This window comes from Micropterus salmoides, unplaced genomic scaffold (genome assembly GCF_014851395.1).
Source record: "Micropterus salmoides isolate LMB-PRFRI ecotype aquatic unplaced genomic scaffold, ASM1485139v1 Ms_hic_scaffold_9, whole genome shotgun sequence".
In the NCBI taxonomy this organism is placed as follows: Eukaryota; Metazoa; Chordata; class Actinopteri; order Centrarchiformes; family Centrarchidae; genus Micropterus; species Micropterus salmoides.
Genome location: NW_024044681.1, coordinates 10185792 through 10205066, shown reverse-complemented (window position 1 = coordinate 10205066; position 19275 = coordinate 10185792). Strand labels below are relative to the sequence as shown.

Sequence of the window (19275 nt, the reverse complement as noted above, 5' to 3'; positions counted from 1 at the left end):
TTATACATCAGTTCAAATAATGACATGAAAACGATCATATCCCGGACAAAACTTACAGTGTAACAGAGACACTAGTGTGCATGTGAAGGTTGTGATTATGATGAAATGACTGTTATGCTGATGCCAGTGTCATGTCAGTGTTTGAACGTTTTTGTACATCAGTCTTTAAAGCCAATACCAAGACTAGATTAATCAAAAACACCTGGATTGGCCCTGATCTGAACCCTGTATACCAGTTCAGGACATCTGCACTTTAATTTCATTACATTGTTTACATTTGTCTTGTGTTTTTGTCTTCAAGTGTCCAAAACCAAAATATATTCAGTTTACATTGACAGGAAACAGTCTGTTATTAACCAATTAATAGATAACTGTTTCCACACTAATATTGTATACACATGTTTATATACTTTACGTACTGTATATACACTGTACATTAGTGCAGTATATATACATATACATTTAGTTTACTGCTCTTTTTTTCCTCAGGAATGTCCGTTTGGACATTATTGTGAATTATTCATAATTCAGCTGTGTTTGCCAACAAAATATCTTGAGAACATTACTGTTACTGTCTTTACTTGATCAGGTAGTAATAGTGATTTATCAAAATGTAAATTCATATGCTGAGCTGTACATTTACACATCTTCACGTCATACAAGTCTGTAGCACAACAGAAAATTAGTGTCAGCATGTTCCTTGATTCTTCGCTTTGCCGTGAAGCACTTTGTGTTTAATGCAAGTACTGTGCAAAAAAAAAAAAAGGTTTAAGTCAATTCCACTTTTACCAGCAGCAGCAAGTAAAAGAAGCATATACAACTTTTTCTCAACTATTAGAAATGTTCTTTATTGTCTGACTCAATGTTGAAGACTTGCTGCACATTAGTCATGTTGAGCTGCTCATCCTGAACTTCCCCACAGACGAGTTCCACTCACATCCACTGCAGACTGAATCACTGAGATATTTAAGAGCTTGTTTGGTCCTACAGCCTCTTAATACAACAATAAAATAATAAATAAAGCATTTGTTAGATGTTGGGGGAAAATATATGGCTGAAACCTCCAGTATTCCTTTTTAATTATTAATATAAAATTGTTTTAATGTGCTTTCCCCCCCACCATGTTCTTAAATCCTAATATAACGATCAGTGTATGATGTGCTGTTAATGAGTGTGAACAGGCTCTTTGAGGAAGATGTGGTGGCTCTTAAAAGAGCCTTTTGTTGGGACATTGTTGGTCTTGAAGCAGCTCACTTCTTCTTGGCTGCAGCCTTCTTCACTTTGGGCTTGGCGGCCTTCTTGACGGGGGTCTTCTTGGCTGCGGGGGCCTTCTTCACCACCTTCTTGGGGCTCTTGGTAGCTTTCTTGGGGCTCTTGGCCGCCTTCTTGGCCGCCGCGGGCTTCTTGACCTTCTTGGGAGACTTCTTGGCGGCTGCCGGCTTCTTGGCTGCCGCTGCTTTGGGCTTTTTGGCCGCTGCGGGTTTCTTGGCTGCGGGCTTCTTGGCTTTAGGAGCGGCTTTCTTCACCGCCTTCTTGGGCTTGGTCTCCGCCTTCTTGTTGATCTTGAAGGAGCCCGAGGCCCCGGTCCCCTTGGTCTGGACCAGAGTCCCCTTCACCACCAGGCTCTTGATGGCGGTCTTGACGCGGGCCTTGTTCTTCTCCACATCGTAGCCTCCGGCAGCCAGAGCCTTCTTCAGGGCGGCCGCGGACACGCCGCTCCGCTCCTTGGACGCGGACACGGCCTTAACGATGAGCTCCCCGACGCTGGGACCAGCCTTCTTCGGCTTGGACACCTTCTTCTTGGCCGCTTTGGCCGGAGCGGCGACGGCGGGGGCGGCTGGAGCTACTTCTGCCATGTTCTGCTTGTTTCTCCTCACGATAACACGAGAGTCTGAATGATGGAGGCTCCGAGCAGCAGGCTGCACTTAAACACACCGTGAGAACCGTGGAGACTCAGCCCAGCTCGCGGCCGCTCGGTGCGGGCTGAACGCCGCCACTTGTGTTTTCTCTGCACCGATAAAAGGCTCCGAACTAAATGTGGGAGAAGAGCCGCAGGCTGCCGGTGAAGGAGCCGGTAGCGGACTGGTGTCTCTTCATACTGAAGTCATGTTCAGCTCTGATGCGCTCTGCGTTTGGTTTGCGGAGCCTCCAAACTTCACACATTCACCGTCGCGACCGGCGCTTATCAGCTGCTTTTCACTCCCATTTCTCTCCTAAAATGTTTTAAAATGCATCAGAGCTCCATCAAAAGCAGTTTTCCAGCGGACCCACATGTTTGTTCAGGCGCTCAAAGTAAAAACAAGCATCTGTTGATGATCAGTTTCTAATAAATCGAGTTTTTCTGGGAGCAGCAAACACACTGATGATGGAGGTTCAGCCTGACTTCCTGTCAGAGCTGCTCACTGTGGACGTTTCTGCTGCTGAGGACAACTTGTGTCTAGAACACCTTTTATATTCATGCTTCTACTGATAAATCAATAAAATAACTATAGTTAGTCACCGAATAAAATAACTATGGTTGTATTAACTATGTGTGAGCTAAGTATACAGATGAGAAGGTCTACAGAGTCTTTTACTCAAATGTGTTTCAGTTTCAGTTTTGTCCCTAATTTTACAGCACAGTGATGTTCTATAATGTTAAACTCTTTGGAAAATATTTCCCTAACTTCTGAATTTATAAAATTACAGAACTTTTCTTCTCATCCCCCAAATCCCAAATATTCTGGACTCAACTTTTGATTCAGATTTCAGATCAGTCACTTCTACATTACATTACATTAATTATTTAGCGAGAGTCAATTTAGCCAAAGTCAAACCAAAACTAAATTTTCAGTGGCAATTAAATATTAATGTCCATTACAATGGACTCTGAGTCTCAAAGGACTTTAAAGATCCCCTCCAGGCATGTTTTTAAGACATTTAGAAATAACCTGCTTTGAAAAATGATTTGCATCTCATGTGTATTATTTTGTAATTTTTTTTCCCTCATTGAAAATGAATGCAAGCGCATTGTTTCTTATTTAGCAGAGTTTATCTGTTGGACACAAGATGTCTCCTACTTCAATGAAAAGTCCATTCTCACTGGAAGCTTCATATTTCCACATCAAGCTTGTTGTGTCAAGTTCCATACTGGACAATGATTGACTCCAAACTAAAACTCAGTGAGTTTAAATAAACTTTCTGTAGTTATCAGATGAACGAACATGTCAGCAAATAAATTCTGTACAGTGAAGGTATGATTAAGATGTATCTTAAAGGTACAACTGCACAGAAGGTCCATTGTAATAGAAGGAAAGGATGCAGTGGAGACGGGTAGGTCTCATAATCCGAGACAGAATTTAATTTCCAAGATTAATCTACAAGTAAAATTCAATATTCTTTGACATTATAGTCACACATTTATGAGAGAAACTTCACTTTGAAAGGCTGTAACATCACACACACACACCTCTGCCATGTAGTATGCATGCATTGGAAAGTTATATTAAACGCAATCAGATTTAGCAGTGAGGAAATACCGCTCAGTTTAGCCCACAATCAATACCATGCACCTTAGAGACTTTGCCTTGGATTGGGCATATTCAGAAGAAAACAGAGTGATTATTGATTCTTTTTCGTATAGGCTTCGCCCTCTAAGAGCTGTCGCTACTGGGTTCGTCCCCGCGTGCTTGCGCAGTCCTGAAGATTTCTTTCGCGCCCATGTGCCGTGCACGGGCCTCTCTCAGGTCCGCAAATTGGGCATATAATACCGGCGAGACCAGAGATCTGCTCCCCTTTTTTCTTCAGTGCTGCATAGCAGTCACTTCGGAGAGCAGAGTAGCATCTAAAGAGCAGTTTCTCCTACTAAAGAGCTTTTCCTATGGCTACTCACCGCTCTACCGTGAAGGAGTCCGCCTCTGCCCGTCCTGCCACGCCGGCTACATCATAGGGTTTGATCTCCACGTCCGCTGCGAGACCTGCCTCGGTTCTCAGCACGCTGGCCTGGCTCTGACTCCCGGGCCTCGTGTCCCTACTGCGCACAGCTGCCCGTGGAGGAGAAGCGACAGGAGGAGGAGGTTGACGAAGCTAGCTGGGCTAAGCCAGTTAGCTTCACGGTGGACCTCGCCGGCGGGACTGCCGGCGATGCAGGGCTTGAGTCCTCTGACTCTGCTCCCTCCATAGCTGGCTCCCCGCCAGGCTCTCCCCTCTTCCCGCTGGAAGACCTGGAGTTTGATTTCGAGTTAGATAAGAAGGCGGCGTCGCTAGCTCCTGCTCCACTTCCGCCTTCCAGCTTGCCGTCCTGCGGGGCTCTCTTCCGGGATATCCCCGACATAATCGAGACGGCTGCTGAGCACAAGGGCGTGCCGATGCCTGCTGAGCCTCCTGCACCTGCTCCTAGCGCCATGCTCGGTGACATCTACCAGGGCCGAAGCGGTGGAAAAATGGGCCACACGGGGAGCGGTCGGGGAAACCGTGGCAGCTGCCGTGGTGCAGAGACGCACTTTCACAACTGGACGGCGCCATCCTACACTTCCCAGTGATAGGTCAGGGTTTAGATTAGGATTGTCCCCTAATATAGTGCGCACCATCCAAGGCGCTAGGGCTCCCTCCACTACTGCTTCTTTTAGAGCAAAGTGGTCCGCCTTTCAGCACTGGTGTGTGGAAAGAGACACGGATCCCGTCTTGTGTCCCTTATCTCATGTTCTGTCCTTCCTCCAGCTGCTGGTGGACAGAAATCTGGCTTTATCCACAGTCAAATCAAACGTGGCGGCCATCTCATCCGCATCCGCTGGTTCAGCGTTTTTGAAGAGGAGTGAGAAGGCAGCGGCTTGTCACGCGCCCCTTGGCGCCACAGTGGGATTTACCGCTTGTGCTGCGCGCTCTGAGCAATCCCCCCATTGAGCCACTGCCGCAAACTTCTCTCAGACTGCTGTCTCTGAAGACAGCCCTCCTTTTGGCACTGACCTCTGCTAAGTGGGTGAGCATTTTTCTTCTTATAAATTTCACACTTTGATTTTTAAGATTTTTTAGATCAACCCTCCTCACCCCGGCTCCCTATTTTTTGGACACGTAAAATAGTCAATCTAAATAGCCCATGTGAAAACACTTAGGAGAATTCAATTATAGACTACAGATGGGCTACATCTAAGGAACTATCCCGTTAATTAATTAAGACTTCTCCCTAAAATCACCGAGGCTGCAGGGCTCGCTGCCTGAACGTAATGCTGTTGTGTTCAGGGCGGTATTATAGTTTTTACTTCACTACAAATATTTGAGATCTTCATTAATAGTTACTTATGTAATAGTTTTGTTATAATTTAAACTACCCAATATATGTGTGTGTGTGTGTGTGTGTGTGTGTGTGTGTGTGTGTGTGTGTGTGTATATATATATATGTGTGTGTGTTTGTACAAGCAGAGCTGAAATGATTAGTTTTGGACAAATTGGCAACTATATTTAAGTTAAGTTAATAGGCCAAACTTTTCTCATATGTGAGAAGTTTAACATTTTCCTTTATTGATTTCCTTTTATTTGTACTATTTTTGAGGTTTTGACTCTTGGTTGGACATGAAAAGCATTGTGAAATTGCCGCTTTGGGCTCTTGGTGGCACTTCTTACTATTTTCAGAATTTTTACAAACCAGACAACCAGATAAATAATGATATAACGAAATAATCATTGTGTGCAGCCGATACAAAATAGTTCAAAATGAGCTCCACCGTAAGAACTACAACAAAAAAATCCTGTTGTCACAGGAGATATTTCATAGTTTGGTATTAGTACTTTTATTGAATTAAAGTATCTGAATACTTTCTCCACCGCTAAAATAAATAAACTTAAATCTGTGTTACTGTGTTTATTTTTTGACCTTCACATCTTTATTCCCTTCTCACAGAGATGTTTATTATTAATTATTTCTTGTGTGGCGCATGCGCAGTCTTGTTTAAATCTCAGCCAATCCTGTACGAGGAACAGCACAGTCTTATTTGCATCACGGACATATAAATGTTCCGCCTCATCGCTTCAGACTTATTCGTTGAGAACTATAACGAAGTTGAAGATGCCTGATCCAGTTAAGGCTCCGAAGAAGGGCTCAAAGAAAGCCGTCTCTAAGAGCGTCTCCAAGACCGGCAAGAAGAAGAGGAAGACCAGGAAGGAGAGCTACGCCATCTACGTGTACAAGGTCCTGAAGCAGGTCCACCCCGACACCGGCATCTCGTCCAAGGCCATGCTGATCATGAACTCGTTCGTGAGCGACATCTTTGAGCGCATCGCCGGCGAGTCCTCCCGTCTGGCTCACTACAACAAGCGCTCCACCATCACCTCCAGGGAGATCCAGACCGCCGTCCGCCTGCTGCTGCCCGGTGAGCTGGCCAAGCACGCCGTGTCTGAAGGCACCAAGGCCGTGACCAAGTACACCAGCTCCAAGTAAACCCGCTGTTACACCAGCAACACAAAAGGCCCTTTTCAGGGCCACCCACTGTTTACACTGAGAGCTTTATTCCTACTGAAAGTGTTTTATTACCATCATCTTGCACTCAAATGTCTGGCAATAGAAGTGAGTTCTCAACAGACTCCCAATAAGCCTATTGATCTACTTATGTCTTGGACAGCAGTTGTAATCAGAGGGAATGAGTACAATATTAACATGCCCTTAACCCACTGGTTTCTAGTGTTGGCAAGTTAGTCTAGATTTGTTCACTCAAATCTCGTTTATTAAAATTAACTTTTTTTTTTTTGAGTCATTTCGTTCATTTGACCTAGGTGGCTGTTGTGATGCTGCAGCCCTCTAGTTGGTGGTTTAAAAAAAAAAAAAACAGAAGGCTGCCTGGCTTGCTTTATTTTACAAAGCAAAATGCACAAATTCACCTTCATTACTGTATATCATCATTATATAAACCCCCCTGGGCCCACAACCAAATTCAAACTATGTAAAAACCACAGAAATATGTTGTCTATATGTAATCCTCTACTCTGACTAAATCCTTCCATTTTCACAATCTTTCCCGAGTAGTATACAACCAGACCAGCCATGTAAAGGCTTATGTACACTGCTCAAAAAAAATAAAGGGAACACTTAAACAACACAATGTAACTCCAAGTCAATCACACTCCTGTGAAATCAGACTGTCCACTTGGGAAGCAACACTGATTGACAATCAATTTCACATACTGTTGTGCAAATGGAATAGACAACAACTGGAAATTATAGGCAATTAGCAAGACACCCCCAATAAAGAAGGAGTGGTTCTGCAGGTGGTGACATCACCACATCTCAGTTCCTATGCTTCCTGGCTGATGTTTTGGTCACTTTTGAATGCTGGCGGTGCTTTCACTCTAGTGGTATGTGGTACGTGGTACATGCCCAAATGTGCATGTGTCTGCTCAAACGGTCAGAAACAGACTCCATGAGGGTTGTATGAGGGCCCAATGTCCACAGGTGGGGGTTGTGCTTACAGCCCAACACCGTGCAGGATGTTTGGCATTTGCCAGAGAACACCAAGACTAGCAAATTTGCCACTGGCGCCCTGTGCTCTTCACAGATGAAAGCAGGTTCACACTGAGCACATGTGACAGACATGACAGAGTCTGGAGACGCCGTGGAGAACGTTCTGCTGCCTGCAACATCCTCCAGCGTGACCGGTTTGGCGGTGGGTCAGTAATGGTGTGGGGTGGCATTTCTTTGGGGGGCCGCACAGCCCTCCATGTGCTCGCCAGAGGTAGCCTGACGGCCATTAGGTACCGAGATGAGATCCTCAGACCCCTTGTGAGACCATATGCTGGTGCAGTTGGCCCCTGGGTTCCTCCTAATGCAACACAATGCTAGACCTCATGTGGCTGGAGTGTGTCAGCAGTTCCTGCAAGAGGAAGGCATTGATGCTGTGGACCGGCCCGCCGGTTCCCCAGACCTGAATCCAATTGAGCACATCTGGGACATCATGTCTCGCTCCATCCACCAACGCCACGTTGCACCACAGACTGTCCAGGAGTTGGCGGATGCTTTAGTCCAGGTCTGGGAGGAGATCCCTCAGGAGACCATCCACCACCTCATCGGGAGCATGCCAAGGAGTTGTAGGGAGGTCATACAGGCACGTGGAGGCCACACACACTACTGAGCCTCATTTTGACTTGTTTGTTGTCAAATTCCTCGTATGTGTTCACATACCCAGCAAATAAAGCTGATTCTGATACTATATTTTTCTTTTTATATATATATATATATATATTATATATGTCATTATTTCTACACTATTCCTATACCTATTCATATATTTAAATAACTATTGTACAGATACTATATACTGGAACAGAATATGACTTTATTTTGTGCAACAACAAAGAGGATTTCATTATGATGTAGAATAATATTATCTGTATTACAAACAGGAAACCTACAGAGAAAGAGGTTTCCACACAAGCTGAAGCTGATTACGGTGAGATATCATGATCACTCTGTGTGGCAGAAGACAGAAACATTCATTATTGTTATCTACAGTAACAGGATCACGTGATTTCAACCAGACGAGACTTTATTGGAGGTGCTGAAGTTAATATCTGTCAGATACAAATTCAAAAACTGTGGAATGTATGGGGTGTATATGTCTATGTATATACAGTATGTATGTAAATAACTGTCTATATTACACTTAATTGTATGTTGTGTGTGTAGCACAAAGGAACTACAAATTTCATTTCATTATGCAGCCTTATACTGTATAATGACTAATAAATAATAAATAACCTTGTAGATTAACCAACGAAGGTTAAAATCAAGGGCAACTGGACTTTGTTGAAGATACTGGAAGACGTTTCGTCCCTCATTCAAAGGACTTCTTCAGTTCTGACTGACTGACAGGGAAACTCAGCTATTTAACCTCAGTGGGGTCGTTGGCCCGGGTCATCGATACCGCTGGTTCGTTAGTGTTCCTTGTTGCTGTGACGACAGTCGTTACAGTCGTTAAGACTCCCTGTGGCCAAGACTGAACGACCATCGTTGGTATCTTCACCTGAGTTTGTTGAGTTTCCTGGGAAGTGATGAAAGGACAGCATTGTAAGTGGGGGATAAGTGGTGGCGTAGACCCCCTCCTCTGTTCAATGACGGCTTCTCGACCCTGGTGTAGATGCTTCCTTGACACCTCTTTCAAACCATCCATCTTCTCTGTCTAAAATGTGCACCTGGTGGTCCTCAAACGAGTGTCCTCTGTCCTTCAGATGTAAGTAGACTGCAGAGTCTTGACCTGAGGAGTTGGCCCTTCTGTGTTGAGCCATGCGTTTGTGTAGTGGTTGTTTAGTCTCCCCAATATAAAGGTCTGTGCATTCCTCACTGCATTGGACCGCATACACTAGATTGCTTTTCTTGTGTTTGGGTGTGCGGTCTTTGGGGTGGACCAGTATCTGTCTTAGTGTGTTCTTGGGTTCAAAAAACACAGGGATGTTATGTTTGTTGAAAATCCTCCTGAGTTTCTCTGATACTCCAGACACGTACGGAATCACAATGTTGTTGTGTTTGACCTTCTTTTCCTCCCCTGTAGTTTTGTTCTTCTTGGATCTTGTGGCTGTTTTCACAAAGGTCCATTTAGGGTATCCACAGGCTGTAAGCGCCCCCTTCAGGTGGTTCTGTTCCTTCTCTCTGGCTTGGGCGCGTGTTGGTATGTTTTCCGCTCTGTGATGCAGTGTTCTCATGACCCCTAGCTTGTGCTCCAGTGGGTGGTGTGAATCGAACAGTAGGTATTGGTCTGTGTGTGGGGGTTTTCTGTAAACACCAATCTGCAGGCTCCTGTCCTCTTCAATGTGTACAGCGCAGTCCAGGAAGGCCAAACTGTTGTTGTGAACATCTTCTCGTGTGAACTTGATGTTACTGTCCACAGAGTTAATGTGTTCTGTGAAGGCTTGCACTTCCTGGCTTTTAATTTTGACCCAGGTGTCGTCCACATATCTGTACCAGTGGCTCGGTGCTGTTCCTCTGAAGGAATTGAGGGCTTTATTCTCCACTTCTTCCATGTAGATGTTTGCCACAATCGGGGATACCGGTGAGCCCATGGCACAGCCATGCTTCTGTCTGTAGAATCCACCGTTGTACTGGAAGTAGGTGGTGTTTAGACAGAGGTCGAGTAATTTGCAGATTTGGTCAGGGCTGAGGCTAGTTCTGTTGTCCAGGGTGTTGTCTTGTGTTAGCCGTTTCCTAACGGTTTCTACTGCCTCTATGGTGGGGATGCAGGTGAACAAAGAAGTCACGTCATAGGATACCATGGTTTCATCTGGATCCAGTTTTAGTCCTCGAACTTTGTTTACAAAGTCAATAGAGTTTTGGACGTGGTGAGGCGTGTTTCCCACCAATGGAGCTAAGATGGTAGAAATGTGTTTGGCAATGTTGTAGGTGACCGAGTTAATGCTGCTGATAATCGGCCTGAGTGGGGCTCCTTCTTTGTGTATCTTGGGTAGTCCATAAATACATGGAATGGCTTCTCCAGGATATAAACGATAATATTGTTCACGGGTGATGGTGTTGTGCTTCTGTAACTGTTGTAGATATTCTATGGCCTTTTTCTTGTATCCGCTGGTTGGGTCTCGTCTCAGTGTCTCATACGTGTTTGTGTCCATTAGTAGTGTGTTGACTTTGTTCTTGTAGTCAGCTGTGTTAAGTACTACGGTGCATCTTCCTTTGTCAGCAGGTAGGATAGTGATGTTTTGATCCTTGCTCAGAGGTATCACAGCCTTCCTTTCTTGGATGGTGAGGTTGGAAGGGGGGGCTTTCGCATTAGAAAGGGCTGCAGATACCTTTAGTCTGAGCTGTTCCGCTTCTGTTTCTGGTCATTTGTTTTTCCTAATGGTCGATTCTGTGGCTGTGATGAGGTCTACTATAGGTAGTTGCTGTGGTGTAATGGCGAAGTTTAATCCTTTGGCCAGAACGTCTTTCTCTGGTTGGGTGAGTTCCCTATCTGACAAGTTTTTCACCCATCTGTTGTCTGTTTCAAGTGTTGCAGGGTTGTTGACAATTCTCCTGTTCTGTTAGTACTGCTCGCTCTGGACTGTAGGTTTTGGAATTTCCGGTTCTGTCTTTCTTTGCTCTTGTTGTGCTGAGATAGCTGTGCTTTCTTGATGAAGTCCATGACCTTTCCCAGTGATGTACTGGGCAGATATGTTTCTAGTTTGTGGTGTATGTTGTCCATTTCTTTGTTCAGGGCTTCAGTTGTGAAGTGTATCTGTCTCACTCTCTCATTCAGTAGCTGGTGTTGTGCTTTCTCCAGGATTATTCCGGCTCTGTGTCCTTTTACCGTGGAGCCTAAGTGTAGGCTTTTGGGAATAAGTTTGTGTTGTCGGCATCTCAGGTTCCTAGTCTGCAATTTTCCTGGCTGTCCTTTCATATTCCCGTACCAATGTGAGGGTGTTCATCCCAAAATGATTAGCAAGATGTCTATGAAGATTCTCAGTCATCCAGGTCATAGTTTATTAACGATTAACCTGACGATAAATCTAACGTTAAAAAAATCAGTGTACAGTGTACTTCCAAGCCCCCCAAAAATTGGTAAAAACTAATAGCAAATTATATTTATATAAACCATCATCATTGAGTACTTTAAATATAATAATACAGTTAATGATCTCTCTCTTGGCAATAGAAGTTAAATGTCCCCATTGACCAAAAAGTAAACATCCATATTGACTGACCACCCTCCTGTATCTGCATGAAATGGTTTGGTCCTGACTTAGCGCACTCATCAGTGACGGTATTTTGTTGCATTCAGCAGATGAGCCAGGAACACAGGCAAATTGCATTCTGGGATACATTGAATGGACTATATAGGGTATAAAAATGATCACTATACATTCGGACAGCACTACAAAATAGCGAGCTCACTATATAGTCCACTATATAATGAGTAGTGGGTGATTTCGGACCCAGCCAGAGTGATCACAATGTTGCCAAGTAAACTAAAATCTGGTTTACAAAAAGGAAAGAGAGGAACGAGAGAGAGGAAAGACAAAGGAAAGGATGTCAATCTGTAACCCAGTTTTTCCCCAAGACAGGTGGGCAGCCTAAAGTCTGTGAGTGGTGTTAACCTGTTAATGGCTTAATGTCCACAGTGAAATAGCTAGCTAGCTCCAGACTAGTGTTAGCCTACATTTCATCAACATTTAATCAGTGCAGGGAAACGTTTAGCAAGATATTCATATAAAATCATTGTCCCTGCCCCTTTTAGCAGTCTAACAACAGATGAACAGCACCCCAGTGTCCCCATAACTGTAGCCTCCCTGTCGCAGTGAAGAATGTGAGCAACACTGTGTTAAGCTGATGAAACACAGAGCATTTTTACATTTATTCATTTAGCTGACATTTTTATCCAAAGCGACTTCTATACATGTCAGAAGTCGCACGCCTAGGGGCGCCACCACCACCCCTAAATCAAGTGATTGGTTGCAAAAAAGCTGGAACTAGTAAGACATGCTGTCACCATTACCCAGAGGCCAAAAGTGACGCCTTCACAATTCTTGTTTTGTCCAACCAACAGTTCAAACTTCAAAAATTAAAAGGAAACGCAGCAAATCTGCTATAAGCTGGACCCACAGAATATTTTTTGCAAAAGAAATAAAAGATTTTCAAAATAGTTGCCAATCACATTTTTGTCAATCGACTAATTACTTAAAAAACATTTGTTCTTAAAGTAACTAGTAACTGCAGCTGTCAAATTGTAGTGAAGTAAAAAGTACAATATTTCATGAAGTGGGCATAAAAAATACTCAAGCAAAGTAGGCCTAATCTAAATATGTACTTAAGTACATGTACATTCACCACAGATTAATAAAACAGCTCCAGATATGTCCATAAAACATTATGGTAGGCTGTAATACAATTATTTATCAATTTACATTACATTACATTTACTCATTTGGCCAACGCTTTTATCCAAAGCGACTTACATTTGTGGAACAACATACAAGCATCAACAGAGCATCAATTACAGATCTACAACTGACAAAACATACTAGTAAGAGCAGCAATAAATACTAGTAAGAGCTCACAGTACATATCACATCAATGGGGTAGATACCTAGGGAAGGAAGTAAGAGTTAACAAAAAGTGCAATTAAAACAAAAAGTGCAATACAAGATCATTGTAGGGGATAGAAGAAGAAGAGCACAGGAAGTGCATGTTAGGGGTTAGGAGTTAGAGGTGTTATAAGAGGAAGTGTTCTCTGAAGAGATGAGTTTTCAGGAGCTTCTTGAAGTTAGAGAGGGACGCCCCTGCTCTGATGGCGTGTGGTAGCTCGTTCCACCATCGTGGTGTCACAGATGAAAAGATTTTCATTTCGGTTTGGAAAGTTTTATGGGAAAATATTTCCAGCTTTTTTGATTAGCCTATTTTCTGTGTTAAAGATATTCAAATAAAATGTTTCATAATCAAATAAGATACCGCTATTATTTATTTTTGATGTTGAATGTACTGGGCAACATTGCCGTCAGTGGTAATGAGTAAAGATTACTACAGTAATCCCCTTCGCCCACCACTCCGCCACCCACCCCACACCGCCGCTATCCGTTCAAAACATAGTCGGACATGCCACTAGCAACACTGCCCAGCAACTTTGCTCAAAAAGTTGCCCCGTGTATCATCAGCTTTAATGACAGGCCAGTTAGCATCATTCCAGGGAGTCTGTGGGGATTTCTCTGTCTCTCTTGCTCTTTTTATCATAACAAAAAAGAAAATGACATATTTATTAATGACAGAAATTCAAACACAAATTATTTTCTCCCATAATGATCATTATGAAATAAACCTCCTGTCTGCACTGGATGCTGGACAGTTGGAAACTTACCTCAGCCTGCATGTAAGTTACAGACAATTTTAAAATAATCCAGTTTGATACGTTAATTTAGATTGAATTATGGCCGTTAAATGACATATATAGATTAATTTTATAATAAAAATGCATTGAGAAGACTGTTACAAATTGCCTTAAGGACATTTTTATGGTGGCTTTTAATCTTGCATCAAATAGTGAACTGCATGTATGCAGACTTGCATGTACAAATCACCAGCAGTAAATTTTGTGCTAGTACTAGTATTGAACTACAAGAAACAAGACAGTTGCAAGCCTTTAATTAAAGTTATGTACATCTTTTGATGGGACAGTTAGGTCCTAGAGATTTGGTGACATCAGCTGTGCAGAGGGGGCCCAAAGTTTCTGGCAGCGCCGCTGACAACACCAGTGAAGCTGGGGCTCCATTTTTTCAGCAAGAGTTCCTCTTCCGCCACTACACACATACACGCTACGCCTACACATGAGCACGGACGCCCCAGGGTTAGGGTTACAATTTTGAATTTATTCATGCCCTTTAAAAACATTAATTGAAATTTTCTTTCTTTTGACCTGTTTATTTACTGGATAAAACGTTGAAATGTACATTGTAATAGGCTGTATATTCACTTATTGGGAGAAACTTTGATATAAAATCAGACGTTGGGCACCCCCATATCAACAAAATGGCATTAACCTTGTTTCGCTGTTAAGCTTCGACTGTGAGCTTGACAGTCGAATCAGGCTCCGCCCAAGCACTGAATCGACTATTCAAGGTCAGTCCTACAACTTCCCTTGCTATTTTTAAGAAAATTTGCCTCAAAATCATTTTAGAGCGCAACAATCAGTAAAAAAGCCAGTGAAATCCTGGAAGGACTGAATATCATGTCTTGTCTCGTCACACCCCTACTAGTTAAGTGGTTCATGGTGTTTGTTGTAATTCTATTTGTTGTTATGTAGTACAGAATATAAAGGCAGCTGAAACTGATTAGTTATTTTGGATTATATAAATAAATCTGGTGGATTTTGAACCTGTGTGTGAGTGTGGGCACTAATAAGCTTTGATTTGCTGAATCTGATTTTCTGAGCTTGCAAGTTGTTAAAGAGAGACATTTCTCCCTAAATCCAACCCAATAAAACCCCAATAATCACATTTACACACCTGTTTTCATATAAATCAAATTAGTAAACTGTTAAACGCATAACAAGGTTTAACCTCAAATTAAAACAGAATTAATTTTATTTACACAGCCTGCAGTGTAATTTTAAAAAATGATACCGTAATAGAAGTTTGTTTTATGAACAAAAACATTCATTCCACCCAAAATATTTAGATTTTATTTATGTTATGCTTAAAGGTTTTCTCTCTTTTACTAAGGATTTACGTTATGATGCAGATTTATAGCAGATATTTGTTTCATAAATCCCTCTCAGTATATTATGCAGCTTCAGGAAGCCCATAAACAATCCCACGATAAATTAAAAAACATAAAGTCTGTGAAATCACATAGGCCTGTTGCTTTCAATATTTTCCATGTTTAAGTCAAGTTTGATGAGTCTAAAAATATATTCACTTTTAGAGAGACCCATAACTTAAATAAAAATTAAAAGGATGCTCTTAAGTGCCAAATTTTCACATAAAATACCAAGTCAATGATAAAACCTCTGTGTCCTTATGGTAGCTTACTGGCCTGAATTCAGATGACAATAATTACCTAGAAAATATTTTAATTAACGTTCAAATATCGAATAAAAGTTAAATTAATGTGTGAACTGACCTGATCAAATTATGTCACAGACAGTAAGCTGGTCTGGACACAAACTGAAGCTGATTAAAGTTATTTCAATAAGTCAGGTCTCTGTACAGCAGAGGAGAGAAACAGGACTTTCTGCTGTCAGTTACTTCATGTTAAATGTAACATTTGGCGGAAACGGAAAGTCTTTTCCAGCAGATCCATCTGTGACAGGAGTCCATCCAACTGACTGAGTCACCAACAGCAACCGTGTGTTTACCGCCACAGAAAACGTCTCTGATTGAAACTAAATTAATCACATTATTGCAGTTATTTCAGTTTTATTCTATCCCTACACGTCTCCGCTTACTGGGAAACCACTGTCACATTTAATACAAATTCTTTTTAGTCATTTTTAGAGACGAAATGTGAAGAAAACTCGCCGCGAGTTGTCCAAAGTGATGGTGTGTTGGAGAGGTTTGAAGCATCCTGGGATTAAATGAACGAGTCCTGGTCGCCAAACACGAACTCAGTCTGAAGTGAAGAACTTTTTCTCACTCATAAAAGAACATTTATGGTCTAAAACGTTCGTCTTATGTGTATTTTATCGCCAAAATGCGGAAGAGAAAACACAAGTGTCGCCACATTTGAGGCGGGCGGCGGAGCGGCTGCGTGTGTTGCCTCTCCACGGTTCTCATGTGCTTTATAAGTCCCGCCTCCTCTCAGCTCGGACACCTTCAGACAAACACAGCAGACAGAGACGCAGAGATGGCGGAAGAAGCTCCAGCAGCGGCCCCGGTCAAAGCCCCGGCTAAAGCCCCGAAGAAGAAGGCGGCTCCCCGTCCCAAGAAGGAGGGCCCGACCCTCCCGAAGCTCATCATCAGCGCCGTGGCTGAGTCCAAGGAGCGCAAGGGGATCTCGCTGGCGGCCATTAAGAAGGTTCTGGCGGCAAAAGGCGTCGATGTGACCAAAGCCAACAAACGCATCAACACCGCCGTGACTAAGCTGGTGACCGGAGGAACCCTGGGACAAACTAAAGGGACCGGGGCCTCCGGCTCCTTCAAGCTCGCCAAGAAGGAGCCCAAAGCCGCCAAACCTGTCAAGAAAGCGGCGCCGAAGAAGAAAGCTCCCGTTAAAGCCAAGAAGCCCGCAGCCGCCGCCAAGAAAGTTACAGCGGCCAAGAAACCGGCAGCTAAGAAGCCAGCGGCCAAGAAACCGGCAGCGGCAGCAGCGGCCAAGAAGTCCCCGAAGAAGAAGGCACCGGCGAAGAAAGCCGTGAAAAAGCCGCTAGCGAAGAAGAGTCCCAAGAAGACCCCCGTTAAAAAGCTCAAGGCGGCCAAGAAGCCCGCTGCCAAGAAAGCTCCGGTAAAGAAAACTGCAGCCAAGAAGACCAAGAAGTGAAGCGGCTCTTTAATCCAGCACTCAGTGCACCAAAGGTTCTTTTAAGAACCACCACAGCTTCACTAAAGAGGCTTCCTCATTTATTAGTACAACTTCAACACCTTGTTACACAACAAACCCACTCTGAGCTGCAATTAGACAACACAACTATACTTATACCATATTATACATCCATGTGTTATTAGTATCAGATGGTATAATACTCTACATCAACTTTTATATTGGGAGTTAAATGCCTAATAAATCTACTCTAGTGAACTAAACAGAACTGTCATCACCATCAAAGCTTTATTTATTTAAATTTATTTATCAAACTGCAGTCAGGTTTTTTTTTTTTTTACATACAGGTAATTTCTCAAACAGGTATTTGATGTGTGGCAGCAAGTGACCTTTCTCTTTTATCAAACATTCAAACATTTTTGTTCCATGATAAGACACCAAGGACAGTTTGTTAACATCCAATTTAGAAGGAACTCTATGTGCACAATTATAATAGCTGATTGTTGGCTGTATTGAGTACTTCCGTATTAAAATTATAGTTTTAATACCATCATTTATTTTAATTTGTACTAAAGTGGTTTGATCCGTTTCACCCTGTATGTTCAGTGGAATTTAAATCAGACCAGGGTTCAATTCCCCACTGTGACACATCAACCAATGAGTCCCTGAGCAAAACACTTAACCCGTAATTGTTCTAGAGGAGTGCGTCCTCTGACATATGTAGCAATTGTAAGTCGCTTTGGATAAAAAGCGCCAGCTAAATGTACTATGTTCCCTATATATTGATTATACATTTGTTTAAATTGCGGTGTTGTTCTTATGACTTCACACGTTAACTAATTAATAAACCTTCATTTCTGGATAAAAGTATCCAAACTTTGAGTGATAAATCTCACATGAGCCACATATCAAAGGCAGTTTTACTGTAGTTGGATTGTACTGCCTCTAACTGATTTCCACAAAAATAATTATCCAGGCTATGTTAATTAGCCTAATCTTTAACTACATTGCCTTCACTTTCTGTTTAATGGATTAAAGTACTAAAGGAAATGTACAAATTTTGCGAGGTCAGTAGGCTACTTTTAATTTAGTAATTTTAGTAAGCTGGACATGTAATTTTACTTAAGTACTGGATTTTACGTGTGATGAAGTATTTATACGTTGTGATATTGACACCTTGGATCTCTACCTCTTCAAACACTCCGTTCCACTTTGCAACATGACTTGTAACAACTATCATTAAACAATGGTGCCATTTAGTGGATGAACTCAGAAACACTGTTAATGTAGGACCTTGTATAAAACCTGTATTTGGTTTTTATTAGGCTGCACAAACACAATGAATTAGAATATAATGATGGTCTATTGGCCATGACATGGTGCTATATTATTATATTAGAGATTTCAAGGACAACTTCTTTCAGTATCAAAAACAGATCAACATCTTTTATTTACCTGGATCTTTTTCCCATATTTGATACAGCCATAAATGTTTTAAAAGCTTAATATTTGTTGCGTACCTCAAATAACCTGCTGCGCATTAACCTTGTACGTTTATCTGTAGTCGAGCATTTGATGGTATAAAATTGTGGGTCAAACCTTGATATTGTGAGCAATACAATGTACAGTGAGAAATGAAGTTTGTATCATGTTCAGCTGTGCTGGTTCTGCTAATAAAGGAAAACTGTCAGTGAGAGTCTGAAATATGCATATTTACCAAACAAAGTATAAAATATACAGCTAATAATGTAAAATGTACTCAAATATTTATAGTGCAGTTTTACTGTCCTCCAACTACTGATTGTGACACATAAATATACACATACATAAATCGGAAACTTTTTCAAATTTCATCTTTATTGGACAAGAATAGAAAATTACCTCACACATCTATAACATGAGGCAGGTGCATCAGAGGGGGAGGAGTAGGTGAAAAGTTGCAAAGAAACTACTGCACATTGTCTAACCTGCAAAAATAAATGTTTGTGCTGGCAACATTTTGGTACTAGACCTTCATCAGGCAAATGACGTTACATGCTGAGAAGCCGTGTTTGTCTGTCAACCACTTCCACATGAAATCAAGTAACATTACAAAATGTTCATTCACATTTACATTACTGTAGCGTAAGCTTAAAAACAACACTCGCTATAGTAGCAATAACATTTCGTGACAGATCTGTAATAGATGGATGTAGATTTCTGTGAAATTGATGTAATACCATAATAATTATTTCCATAATTTATATAAAGGGAATTCAAAGAAACTCTCAAATGTTCTAGGTAAATTTCACATCAAGTGAAATATTTCAGGCCTTTTGTTTTTTTGGCTTACAGCTGATGGAAATTTAAAAATCCATACCTAC

The 19275-nt window shown here is 42.1% G+C and overlaps 3 protein-coding genes across 3 annotated transcripts; 2 read left to right on the top strand and 1 right to left on the bottom strand.

Annotated features, from left to right (window-relative positions):
- Positions 1-844: 844 nt before the first annotated feature.
- Positions 845-2321, bottom strand: LOC119894885 (histone H1-like). Its single transcript, XM_038707593.1, has one exon. The coding sequence runs from the start codon at positions 1854-1856 to the stop codon at positions 1251-1253; it is 606 nt and encodes a 201-aa protein (XP_038563521.1). The 5' UTR covers positions 1857-2321; the 3' UTR covers positions 845-1250.
- A 3695-nt stretch (positions 2322-6016) lies between these two features.
- LOC119894892 (histone H2B 1/2-like) lies at positions 6017-6451 on the top strand. Its single transcript, XM_038707600.1, has one exon. It carries the CDS (start codon positions 6041-6043, stop codon positions 6410-6412), a length of 372 nt encoding a protein of 123 aa, XP_038563528.1. The 5' UTR covers positions 6017-6040; the 3' UTR covers positions 6413-6451.
- A 9800-nt stretch (positions 6452-16251) lies between these two features.
- On the top strand, positions 16252-17782 carry LOC119894884 (histone H1-like). Its single transcript, XM_038707592.1, has one exon. The coding sequence runs from the start codon at positions 16280-16282 to the stop codon at positions 16910-16912; it is 633 nt and encodes a 210-aa protein (XP_038563520.1). The 5' UTR covers positions 16252-16279; the 3' UTR covers positions 16913-17782.
- The last annotated feature ends 1493 nt before the right edge of the window (positions 17783-19275 follow it).